Source organism: Cuculus canorus, unplaced genomic scaffold, assembly GCF_017976375.1.
Source record: "Cuculus canorus isolate bCucCan1 unplaced genomic scaffold, bCucCan1.pri scaffold_141_arrow_ctg1, whole genome shotgun sequence".
NCBI lineage: Eukaryota > Metazoa > Chordata > Aves > Cuculiformes > Cuculidae > Cuculus > Cuculus canorus.
The window spans coordinates 23,555-37,544 of record NW_026527779.1 but is presented as its reverse complement, the minus strand read 5'-3'; the positions used below and the strand labels follow the sequence as shown (position 1 = coordinate 37,544).

Below are 13,990 nucleotides of genomic sequence, written 5' to 3'. Positions count from 1 at the left end.
TCCCAGTCCCCCTCCAGTACTTCCCAATCTCTCTCCAGTATCTCCCAGTCCCCTCAGATCCCTCCAGGTCCCTCTCCAGTACTTCCCAGTCCCTCTCCAGTCCCTCCCAGTTCCCTTAGATCCCTCCCAGTCTCTCTCCAGTCCCTCCCAGTACCTGTCCACTATCTCCCAGTCCCTCTCCAGTCCCTCCCAGTACCTCTCCAGTCCCTCCCAGTCCCCTCAGATCCCTCCCAGTCCCTCTCCAGTCCCTTCCAGTCCCCTCAGATCCCTCCCAGTCCCCCCCCGGATCCCTCCCAGTGCCTCCCAGTGCTCACCAGTAGGATGGGGCGCTGGCGCAGGTCGGCCTCGCGCAGGGGCTGCTGCCGCAGGGTGGGGGCGAGGCCGCGGCGGCGCAGGGCGGCCAAGATGGCGGCGGTGTCGGGGGGCGCGGGGGGGCCCAGGGCCTCTCGCCACGCGCGGCAGTAGAGGTCGGAGCCCACCAGCACGCGCGCCACCGGCGGCTTCAGGTGCTCCTGTTGGTACTGGTCCGTGTAGAAGGGGTCCCGGAGCTCCTCGGGGACCTTATCTGGAGGTGGGACGGGGGGGACACGAGGATGGAACCACCATGGAACCCACCAAAGAACCATCCGTGGGGACGTAGCCACCATGGAACCCACCAAAGAACCATCCATGGTGATGGAACCACCATGGAACCCACCAAAGAACCATCCGTGGGGACGTACCCACCATGGAACCCACCAAAGAACCATCCATGGTGATGGAACCACCATGGAACCCACCAAAGAACCATCCGTGGGGATGGAACCACCATGGAACCCACCAAAGAACCATCCGTGGGGACGTACCCACCATGGAACCCACCAAAGAACCATCCGTGGGGATGTACCCACCATGGAACCCACCAAAGAACCATCCGTGGGGACGTACCCACCATGGAACCCACCAAAGAACCATCCGTGGGGACGTACCCACCATAGAACCCACCAAAGAACCATCCGTGGGGATGTACCCACCATGGAACCCACCAAAGAACCATCCGTGGGGATGTACCCACCATGGAACCCACCAAAGAACCATCCGTGGGGACGTACCCACCATAGAACCCACCAAAGAACCATCCATGGTGATGTATCCACCATGGAACCCACCATGGAACCCATCACAGACCCATCCATGGTGACATATCCACCATGGAACCCACCAAAGAACCATCCGTGGGGACGTACCCACCATGGAACCCACCAAAGAACCATCCGTGGGGATGGAACCCACCATGGAACCCACCAAAGAACCATCCGTGGGGATGTACCCACCATGGAACCCACCAAAGAACCATCCGTGGTGACGTACCCACCATGGAACCCACCAAAGAACCATCCGTGGGGATGGAACCACCATGGAACCCACCAAAGAACCATCCGTGGTGATGTATCCACCATGGAACCCACCAAAGAACCATCCGTGGGGACGTACCCACCATGGAACCCACCAAAGAACCATCCGTGGGGATGTATCCACCATGGAACCCACCAAAGAACCATCCGTGGGGATGTATCCACCATGGAACCCACCAAAGAACCATCCGTGGGGATGTATCCACCATGGAACCCACCAAAGAACCATCTGTGGGGATGTACCCACCATGGAACCCACCAAAGAACCATCCGTGGGGACGTATCCACCATGGAACCCACCAAAGAACCATCCGTGGGGACGTACCCACCATGGAACCCACCAAAGAACCATCCATGGGGACGTACCCACCATGGAACCCACCAAAGAACCATCCGTGGGGATGTATCCACCATGGAACCCACCAAAGAACCATCCGTGGGGATGGAACCACCATGGAACCCACCAAAGAACCATCCGTGGGGACGTACCCACCATGGAACCCACCAAAGAACCATCCGTGGGGACGTACCCACCATGGAACCCACCAAAGAACCATCCATGATGACGTACCCACCATGGAACCCACCAAAGAACCATCCGTGGGGATGTATCCACCATGGAACCCACCAAAGAACCATCCGTGGGGATGTACCCACCATGGAACCCACCAAAGAACCATCCATGATGACGTACCCACCATGGAACCCACCAAAGAACCATCCGTGGGGATGTATCCACCATGGAACCCACCAAAGAACCATCCGTGGGGACGTATCCACCATGGAACCCACCAAAGAACCATCCGTGGGGATGGAACCCACCATGGAACCCACCAAAGAACCATCCGTGGGGATGGAACCCACCATGGAACCCAGCAAAGAACCATCCGTGGGGATGTATCCACCATGGAACCCACCAAAGAACCATCCGTGGGGATGTACCCACCATGGAACCCACCAAAGAACCATCCGTGGGGACGTACCCACCATGGAACCCACCAAAGAACCATCCGTGGGGACGTACCCACCATGGAACCCACCAAAGAACCATCTGTGGGGATGGAACCACCATGGAACCCACCAAAGAACCATCCGTGGGGATGGAACCACCATGGAACCCACCAAAGAACCATCCATGATGACGAACCCACCATGGAACCCACCAAAGAACCATCCATGGTGATGGAACCACCATGGAACCCACCAAAGAACCATCCGTGGGGACGTACCCACCATGGAACCCACCAAAGAACCATCCGTGGGGATGTACCCACCATGGAACCCACCAAAGAACCATCCGTGGGGATGTACCCACCATGGAACCCACCAAAGAACCATCCGTGGGGACGTACCCACCATGGAACCCTCCAAAGAACCATCCGTGGGGATGTACCCACCATGGAACCCACCAAAGAACCATCCGTGGTGACATATCCACCATGGAACCCACCAAAGAACCATCCGTGGGGATGTATCCACCATGGAACCCACCAAAGAACCATCCGTGGGGATGGAACCACCATGGAACCCACCAAAGAACCATCCGTGGGGACGTACCCACCATGGAACCCACCAAAGAACCATCCATGGTGATGGAACCACCATGGAACCCACCAAAGAATCATCCGTGGGGATGTATCCACCATGGAACCCACCATAGAACCCATCACAGACCCATCCATGGTGACATATCCACCATGGAATCCACCATGGAACCCACCACAGACCCATCCATGATGACGTACCCACCATGGAACCCACCAAAGAACCATCCGTGGGGATGTACCCACCATGGAACCCACCAAAGAACCATCCGTGGGGGTGTATCCACCATGGAACCCACCAAAGAACCATCTGTGGTGACGGAACCACCATGGAACCCACCAAAGAACCATCCGTGGTGATGGAACCACCATGGAACCCACCAAAGAACCATCCGTAGGGATGTATCCACCATGGAACCCACCAAAGAACCATCCGTGGGGATGTATCCACCATGGAACCCACCAAAGAACCATCCGTGGGGATGGAACCACCATGGAACCCACCAAAGAACCATCCGTGGGGATGGAACCCACCATGGAACCCACCAAAGAACCATCCGTGGGGATGTATCCACCATGGAACCCACCAAAGAACCATCCGTGGGGACGTATCCACCATGGAACCCACCAAAGAACCATCCGTGGGGACGTAGCCACCATGGAACCCACCAAAGAACCATCCGTGGGGATGTACCCACCATGGAACCCACCAAAGAACCATCCGTGGGGATGTACCCACCATGGAACCCACCAAAGAACCATCCGTGGGGATGTACCCACCATGGAACCCACCAAAGAACCATCCGTGGGGACGTACCCACCATGGAACCCACCAAAGAACCATCCGTGGGGATGTACCCACCATGGAACCCACCAAAGAACCATCCATGGGGATGGAACCACCATGGAACCCACCAAAGAACCATCCGTGGGGATGGAACCCACCATGGAACCCACCAAAGAACCATCCGTGGGGACGTACCCACCATGGAACCCACCAAAGAACCATCCGTGGCTACGTACCCACCATGGAACCCACCAAAGAACCATCCATGGCTACGTACCCACCACAGACCCATCCACAAACCCACGGCTACGTACCCACCATGGAGCCATCAAGGGCCCCATGCCTACGTACCCACCATAAAGTCACCACAGACCCATGGCTACGTACCCACCACAGACCCACTGAGGCCTTGAAACCATCGATGGACCCACCTTGAGGCCATGGACCCACAGCTACACCCCCACCACCGCCTTCCCTCAACCCTCAATGCTGGTGGACCCACAACGAAGGCTCCACCATGGCCCAACGGTCACGGATCCAACCATGGATTCACAACCGGAGCCCCACCATGAGCTGATGACCATGGATGCAACATTGGAGAAACCCAACGGGCAATGAACCACCAAAGAGCCACAGCTGAAGCCCACCATGATGGCCATGGAGACCCCAATGGCCATGGAGATCCCAATGGCCATGGAGACCTCAATGGAGACCTCAATGACCATGGAGACCCCTATGGAGACCTCAATGACCATGGAGACCCCATAGACCATGGAGAACCCAATGGCCATGGAGACTCTATTGATCATGGAGACCTCATTGACCATGGAGACCCCATAGACGATGGAGACTCCAATGGCCCCAGAGACCCCATTGACCATGGACAACCCAATGACGATGGAGAACCCAATGACCATGGCGACCTCAATGGCCCCAGAGACCCCATTGACCATGAAGACCCCACTGACCATGGAGACCCCAATGGCCATGGAGACCTCATTGACCATGGAGACCTCAATGACCATGAAGATCCTATTGATCACGGAGACCCCATTGGCCATGGAGACCCCATAGACGATGGAGAACCCAATGACCATGGAGACCTCAATGGCCATAGAGACCTCAGTGGTCACGGAGACCCTATTGACCATGGAGACCCCAATGGCCACCGAGAATACAATGACCATGGAGACCCCTATGGAGACCCCGTAGACCATGGAGACCCCTATGGAGACCCCTATGGAGACCCCATAGACCATGGAGACTCTTATGGAGACCCCTATGGAGACCTCAATGACCATGGAGACCCCTATGGAGACTCCTATGGAGACCCCTATAAAGACCCCATAGACCATGGAGACCCCTATGGAGACCCCTATGGAGACCCCTATGGAGACCCCATAGACCATGGAGGTCCCTATGGAGACCTTATTGACCATGGAGACCCCTATGGAGACCCCACAGACCATGGAGACTCCTATGGAGACCCCTATGGAGACCCCACAGACCATGGAGACTCTTATGGAGACCCCTATGGAGATCCCAATGACCATGGAGACCCCTATAGAGACCCCAGAGACCATGGAGACTCTTATGGAGACCCCTATGGAGATCCCAATGACCATGGAGACCCCTATGGAGACCCCATAGACCATGGAGACTCTTATGGAGACCCCTATGGAGACCCCATAGACCATGGAGGTCCCTATGGAGACCCCACAGACCATGGAGGTCCCTATGGAGACCCCTATGGAGAGCCCAAAGCCCACCCTGAGGGCTCCCTGGAGGCCCCGCTGGGTGCTAGGGGTGCAGGATGGGTGCTGGGCGGGTGCTGTGGGTGGTGGCGCCCATCCCAGTGCCCCACCCGGCGCAGGAACGCGGCCACCCCCACCCGGCACCCATCCTGCACCCACTCAGCACCCACCCAGCACCCATCCTGCACCCATAGCACCCACCCAGCACCCACCCAGCATCCATGGCACCCACCCAGCACCCATCCTGCAACCACCCAGCATCCATGGCACCCACCCAGATCCCATCCTGCACCCACAGCACCCATCCTGCACCCATCCTGCACCCACCCGGCACCCATCCTGCACCCCACAGCACCCACCCAGCACCCATCCTGCACCCCACAGCACCCGTGGCACCCACCCAGCACCACCCCGTGTGGGAACACACCCACCCCTGCCCCAGGCACCCAGCACCCACCCTTTGCCCCACAGAACCCCCCCAGCACCCCCTGGCACCCATCCTGCACCCCCAGCACCCCTCTAGCACCCACTCTTCACCCCACAGAACCCCCTCAGCACCCATCCTGCACCCCCAGCACCCCCTCAGCACCCCATGGCACCCACCCTGCACCCCATGGACCCCATCCTGCACCCCCAGCACCCCTCTAGCACCCACCCTTTGCCCCACAGGACCCCCTCAGCACCCCCTGACACCCATCCTGCACCCCTAGCACCCCCCCAGCACCCCCTGGCACCCATCCTGCACCCCCCAGCACCCCTCTAGCACCCACCCTTCGCCCCACAGAACCCCCTCAGCACCCATCCTGCACCCCCAGCACCCCCTCAGCACCCCATGGCACCCACCCTGCACCCCATGGACCCCATCCTGCACCCCCCAGCACCCCTCTAGCACCCACCCTTCACCCCACAGAACCCCCTCAGCACCCCTGACACCCACCCTGCACCCCATGGACCCCATCCTGCACCCCAAGCACGCCCCCCAGCACCCCCTGGCACCCATCCTGCACCCTATAGATGCCATCCTGCACCCCCAGCACCCCCCCAGCACCCCCTGGCACCCATCCTGCACCCTATAGATGCCATCCTGCACCCCCAGCACCCCCCCAGCACCCCCTGGCACCCATCCTGCACCCTATAGATGCCATCCTGCACCCCCAGCACCCCCCCAGCACCCCCCAGCACCCCCTGGCACCCACCCTGCACCCCATGGACCCCATCTTGCACCCCCAGCACCCCCTGGCACCCATCCTGCACCCCCAGCACCCCCCCCAGCACCCCCTAGCACCCATCCTGCACCCTATAGATGCCATCCTGCACCCCCAGCACCCCCTGGCACCCATCCTGCACCCTATGGACCCCATCCTGCACCCCCAGCACCCCTCCAGCACCCACCCTTCGCCCCACAGAACCCCCTCAGCACCCCCAGCACCCATCCTGCACCCCACGGGGGGGTCAAAGCTCAGCACCCAACTCTGACCCCCCCCCGTCCTGGTCCAAAGGGCACAGGGGGGGACTTTGACCCTTGGGGGGGGGGTTGGGAGCTGCTGGGCTCAAACTTGGGGGCGGCAAAGGGAGGGCACCCCAAAAGCATGGGGGGGTCCCATTCTCAACGGATGGGGGTACCCCAATATAGGGGGGACATGGGGGGGTTCCCATTCTCAAAGGATGGGGGTCCCCCAATATAGGGGGGACATGGGGGGGGTCTCATTCTCAAGGGATGGGGGTCCCCCAATATAGGGCGAACATGGGGGGGTCTCATTCTCAAGGGGGGGCACATGGGGGTCCCCCAATATAGGGGGGTCCTATTCTCAAGGGATGGGGCACATGGGGGTCCCCCAATATAGGGGGGTCTCATTCTCAAGGGGAGGCACATGGGGGTCCTCCAATATAGGGGGGTCTCATTCTCAAGGGGGGGCACATGGGGGTCCCCCAATATAGGGGGGTCTCATTCTCAAGGGGGGGCACATGGGGGTCCCCCAATATAGGGGGGTCTCATTCTCAAGGGGGGGCACATGGGGGTCCCCCAATATAGGGGGGAACATGGGGGGGGTCTCATTCTCAAAGGATGGGGGTCCCCCAATATAGGGGGGACATGGGGGGGTCTCATTCTCAAGGGGGGGCACATGGGGGTCCCCCAATATAGGGGGGTCTCATTCTCAAGGGGGAGCACATGGGGGTCCCCCAATATAGGGGGGTCTCATTCTCAAGGGGGAGCACATGGGGGTCCCCCAATATAGGGGGGTCTCATTCTCAAGGGATGGGGTACATGGGGGTCCCCCAATACAGGGGGGTCCTATTCTCAAAGGATGGGGCACACGGGGGTCCCCCAATATAGGGGGGTCTCATTCTCAAGGGGGGGCACATGGGGGTCCCCCAATATAGGGGGGTCTCATTCTCAAGGGGGGGCACATGGGGGTCCCCCAATATAGGGGGGTCTCATTCTCAAGGGGGGGCACATGGGGATCCCCCAATATAGGGGGTCTCATTCTCAAGGGGGGGCACATGAGGGTCCCCCAATATAGGGGGGTCTCATTCTCAAGGGGGGCCACATGGGGGTCCCCCAATATAGGGGGGAACATGGGGGGGGTCTCATTCTCAAAGGATGGGGGTCCCCCAATATAGGGGGGACATGGGGGGGTCTCATTCTCAAGGGGGGGCACATGGGGGTCCCCCAATATAGGGGGGGTCTCATTCTCAAGGGGGAGCACATGGGGGTCCCCCAATATAGGGGGGTCTCATTCTCAAGGGGGAGCACATGGGGGTCCCCCAATATAGGGGGGTCTCATTCTCAAGGGATGGGGTACATGGGGGTCCCCCAATACAGGGGGGTCCTATTCTCAAAGGATGGGGCACACGGGGGTCCCCCAATATAGGGGGGAACATGGGGGGGTCTCATTCTCAAGGGGGGGCACATGGGGGTCCCCCAATATAGGGGGGTCCTATTCTCAAGGGGGGGCACATGGGGGTCCCCCAATATAGGGGGGAACATGGGGGGGGTCCCATTCTCAAGGGGGGGCACATGGGGGGGGCATTGGGAGGTGTCCGTTCCCCCCCAAAGAGGCCGAGTGTGGCCCCGCCCTGTGACGTCACACTGCACTCCCATGACGTCACCACACCCCCCCCCAACCCTGGGCTGCAACAAAAGCACCGGGGGGGGGGGGGGGAAAGCAGGGGAACCCCCCCCCTTTACCGGGAAACCCCCCCCCATACCGGGACACCCACCCCATATCGGACACCCCCATACCGGGACACCCCCATATCGGGACCCCCCCCCAGCATCTCCCCCTATACCGACCCCCCCATCATCACCCCCTATACCGACCCCCCCCAGCATCACTCCCTATACCGCCCCCCCCAGCATCTCCCCCCATACTGCCCCCCCCAGCATCTCCCCCCATACTGCCCCCCCCATCATCACCCCCTATACCGCCCCCCCCAGCATCACCCCCTATACCGCCCCCCCAGCATCACCTCCTATACAGACCCCCCCAATCCCCCCCCAGCATCACCCCCTATACCGCCCCCCCAGCATCACCTCCTATACAGACCCCCCCAATCCCCCCCCCAGCATCACCCCCTATACCGACCCCCCCCGATCCCTCCCCCCGAGCATCTCCCCCTATACCGACCCCCCCCAATCCCCCCCCCGAGCACCACCCCCTATACCGACCCCCCCCATCCCCTCCCCCCCGAGCATCTCCCCCTATACCGACCCCCCCCCAATCCCCCCCCCAGCATCTCCCCCTATACCGACCCCCCCCATTTCCCCCCCCCGAGCATCTCCCCCTATACCGACCCCCCCCGAGCATCACCCCCTATACCGACCCCCCCAATCCCCCCCCCGAGCATCACCCCCTATACCGACCCCCCCCCAGCATCTACCCCTATACCGACCCCCCCCAATCCCCCCCCCCGGGCATCTCCCCCTATACCGACCCCCCCCATCCCCCCACCCCGAGCATCTCCCCCTATACCGACCCCCCCCATCCCCTCCCCCCGAGCATCTCCCCCTATACCGACCCCCCCCGAGCATCACCCTCTATATCGCCCCCCCCAATCCCCCCCCCCGAGCATCTCCCCCTATACCGACCCCCCCCCCCCGAGCATCTCCCCCTATACCGACCCCCCCCGAGCATCTCCCCCTATACCGACCCCCCCCATCCCCTCCCCCCCGAGCATCTCCCCCTATACCGACCCCCCCCATCCCCTCCCCCCCGAGCATCTCCCCCTATACCGACCCCCCCCGAGCATCTCCCCCTATACCGACCCCCCCAATCCTCCCCCGAGCATCACCCCCTATACCGCCCCCCCTCGAGCATCTCCCCCTATACCGACCCCCCCCAATCCCCCCCCCAGCATCACCCCCTATACCGCCCCCCCCCAGCATCTCCCCCTTTACACACCCCCCCATCCCCCCCCCCCCCGAGCATCACCCCCTATACCGCCCCCCCCCCCACCCCGCCCCCCCCCCCCGGAGCATCCCCCCCCCCCCGCGGTACCTGCCCCCCCGTAGCCGGTGGCGATGGCCCAGGCGAGGCTGGCGGCGCTGCGAGCCCTCGCCCCGTCGTACTGATCGAGCGGGCGGATCTCGGGCACCAGGAACCCCCGGCGCATGGCGGCGGCCGCGGCGGGAGGAGCCGCCACCATCCCCGGCCCGAGGGCTGTGCGGCCAGGGGCGTTCGGCCCCTCCTCGGGCCGCTTCGGCTACGCTCGGCCCTTCTTCGGCTCCGTTCGGGTCCTCTTCGGCTCCGTTCGGGTGGGTTCGGACCCTCTTCGGGTGGGTTCGGCTCCGTTCGGGTGGGTTCGGCTCTGTTCGGGTGGGTTCGGCTCCGTTCGGGTGGGTTCGGCTGCACTCGGGTGGGTTCGGCCCTTCTTCGGGTGGGTTCGGCTGCACTCGGGTGGGTTCGGCTCCGTTCGACCCCGTTTAGCCCCTCTTCGGGTGGTTTCGGCCCCTCTGCGGGCGGGTTCGGCTCCACTCGGGTGGGTTCGGCTCCGTTCGACCCCGTTTAGCCCCTCTTTGGGTGGGTTCAGCCCCTCTTCGGGTGGGTTCAGCCCCTCCTCGGGCAGGTTCAGCCCTCCTCCAGGCAGGTTCGGCTCCGTTCGGGTGGGTTCAGCCCCTCTTCGGGCAGGATCGGCTCCGCTCGGGTGGGTTCGGCTCCGCTCGGCCCCTATTCAGGTGGGTTCGGCTCCGTTCGGGCGGGTTCGGCTCCTCTCGGCCGCGTTCGGCTCCGCTCGGCCCCTATTCAGGTGGGTTCAGCCCCTCTTCGGGTGGGTTCGGGGGCGTTCGGCTCCTCTTCGGGTGGGTTCGGCTCCTCTCGGACGGGTTCGGCTCCTCTTCGGGCAGGTTCGGTCCTCTCGGGCGGGTTCGGCTCCTTTTCGGGCGGGTTCGGCTCCTCTCGGGTGGGTTCGGGCGGGTTCGGCTCCGTTCGGCTCCACTCGGGCGGGTTCGGGTCCCCTTCGGGTCCGTTCGGCTCCGTTCGGGTGGTCTCGGGGAGGGGTTCGGGGGGGGGGGGGCGGTTCGGGCCCGGGCGGGAGCGCGGCGCGAGCGCCAGGTGCGGGGAGGGGAGCGGGCGGGGGGGGTGGGCGGAGCCTGGTCACGTGATCTCAGGTGAGCACCACCCCCTCCTACCCCCCTCCCCCCCCCCCAATCCCCCGCGGGAAGGGGCGGGGCCGGGAACTGGGAGAACTGGGAGAACTGGGAGAGACTGGGAGGGCTATGGGGATACCGGGAGAACTGGGAATACTGGGAGGGACTCGGGATACTGGGAGAACTGGGAGGGACTGGGGATACTGGGAGGGACTGGGAGGGACTGGGGATACTGGGAGAGACTGGGGATACTGGGAGGGACTGGGAGGTCTACAGGGAGTAGGAGATACTGGGAGGGATTGGGGATACTGGGAGAACTGGGAGGGACTGGGAGGTGTAGGGGTGACTGGGGCTACTGGGAGAACTGGGGCTACTGGGAGAACTGGGGCTACTGGGAGAGACTGGGAGGGACTGGGGATACTGGGAAGGACTGGGAGGTCTACAGGGAACTGAGAATACTGGGAGAACTGGGGATACTGGGAGAGACTGGGAGGGACTGGGAGGTGTAGGGGCGACTGGGGCTACTGGGAGAACTGGGGATACTGGGAGGGACTCGGGATACTGGGAGAACTGGGAGGGACTGGGGATACTGGGAGGGACTGGGGGGTCTACAGGGAGCAGGAGATACTGGGAGAACTGGGGATACTGGGAGAGACTGGGAGGTCTACAGGGAGTAGGAGATACTGGGAGGGATTTGGGATACTGGGAGAACTGGGAGGGACTGGGAGGTGTAGGGGTGACTGGGGCTACTGGGAGAACTGGGGCTACTGGGAGAACTGGGATACTGGGAGAGACTGGGAGGAACTGGGAATACTGGAGGGGACTGGGAGGGACTGGGGATACTGGGAGAGGACTGGAGATACTGGGAGAGGACAGCCCCTCGGGGGGCACTGGGGATACTGGGAGGACTGGAGGTGTCTTCCCATGTCTCAGTGTCCCCATGTCCCCATGTCCCCCATATCCCCCCATATCCCCATATCCCCCATATCCCCATATCCCCCATATCCCCATATCCCCCATATCCCCCCATATCCCCCATATCCCCATATCCCCATATCCCCCATATCCCCCATATCCCCATATCCCCATATCCCCCATATCCCCATATCCCCCATATCCCCCATATCCCCCCATATCCCCATATCCCCATATCCCCATATCCCCCATATCCCCCCATATCCCCCATATCCCCATATCCCCATATCCCCCATATCCCCCATATCCCCCATATCCCCATATCCCCATATCCCCCATATCCCCCCATATCCCCCATATCCCCATATCCCCATATCCCCCATATCCCCCATATCCCCCCATATCCCCCCATATCCCCATATCCCCATATCCCCCATATCCCCCATATCCCCCATATCCCCATATCCCCATATCCCCCATATCCCCCCATATCCCCCATATCCCCATATCCCCATATCCCCCATATCCCCCATATCCCCCCATATCCCCATATCCCCATATCCCCATATCCCCCATATCCCCCATATCCCCCATATCCCCCCATATCCCCATATCCCCATATCCCCATATCCCCCATATCCCCATATCCCCCATATCCCCCATATCCCCATATCCCCCATATCCCCCATATCCCCATATCCCCCATATCCCCCATATCCCCCATATCCCCCATATCCCCATATCCCCCCATATCCCCATATCCCCCATATCCCCATATCCCCATATCCCCCATATCCCCCATATCCCCATATCCCCCATATCCCCCATATCCCCATATCCCCCATATCCCCATATCCCCCATATCCCCCATATCCCCATATCCCCCATATCCCCCATATCCCCATATCCCCCATATCCCCCATATCCCCAAATCCCCATATCCCCCATATCCCCATATCCCCCATATCCCCCATATCCCCATATCCCCCCATATCCCCATATCCCCCATATCCCCATATCCCCATATCCCCCATATCCCCCCATATCCCCATATCCCCATATCCCCATATCCCCCATATCCCCATATCCCCCATATCCCCCATATCCCCATATCCCCCCATATCCCCATATCCCCCATATCCCCATATCCCCATATCCCCATATCCCCCATATCCCCATATCCCCCATATCCCCATATCCCCCATATCCCCATATCCCCATATCCCCCCATATCCCCCATATCCCCCATATTCCCCCATATCCCCATATCCCCATATCCCCCATATCCCCCCATATCCCCCCATATCCCCCATATCCCCATATCCCCATATCCCCCATATCCCCCCATATCCCCCATATCCCCATATCCCCATATCCCCCATATCCCCCATATCCCCATATCCCCCATATCCCCCATATCCCCCATATCCCCCATATCCCCATATCCCCCATATCCCCCATATCCCCATATCCCCCCATATCCCCATATCCCCCATATCCCCCATATCCCCCCATATCCCCATATCCCCCATATCCCCCATATCCCCCATATCCCCCATATCCCCATATCCCCCATATCCCCCATATCCCCCCATATCCCCCATATCCCCATATCCCCCATATCCCCCCATATCCCCATATCCCCATATCCCCCATATCCCCCATATCCCCCATATCCCCATATCCCCCATATCCCCATATCCCCATATCCCCCATATCCTCCATATCCCCATATCCCCATATCCCCATATCCCCATATCCCCATATCCCCATATCCCCCCATATCCCCCATATCCCCATATCCCCCATATCCCCCATATCCCCATATCCCCATATCCCCCATATCCCCCCATATCCCCATATCCCCATATCCCCCATATCCCCATATCCCCATATCCCCCATATCCCCATATCCCCATATCCCCATATCCCCCATATCCCCATATCCCCATATCCCCCATATCCCCATATCCCCCATATCCCCATATCCCCCATATCCCCCCATATCC

At 61.1% G+C, this 13,990-nt stretch overlaps 1 protein-coding gene across 1 annotated transcript; it reads right to left on the bottom strand.

Annotated features, from left to right (window-relative positions):
- Nucleotides 1-314: 314 nt before the first annotated feature.
- Nucleotides 315-10,686, bottom strand: LOC128850649 (calmodulin-regulated spectrin-associated protein 3-like; the record flags this gene model as incomplete). Its single annotated transcript, XM_054055623.1, has 3 exons — nt 10,450-10,686; nt 9,979-10,245; nt 315-565 (listed from the first exon to the last, which is right to left on the bottom strand). Coding segments are annotated over exons 2-3 (399 nt in total), but the record flags the coding sequence as incomplete, so codon positions are not given.
- Nucleotides 10,687-13,990: the final 3,304 nt, after the last annotated feature.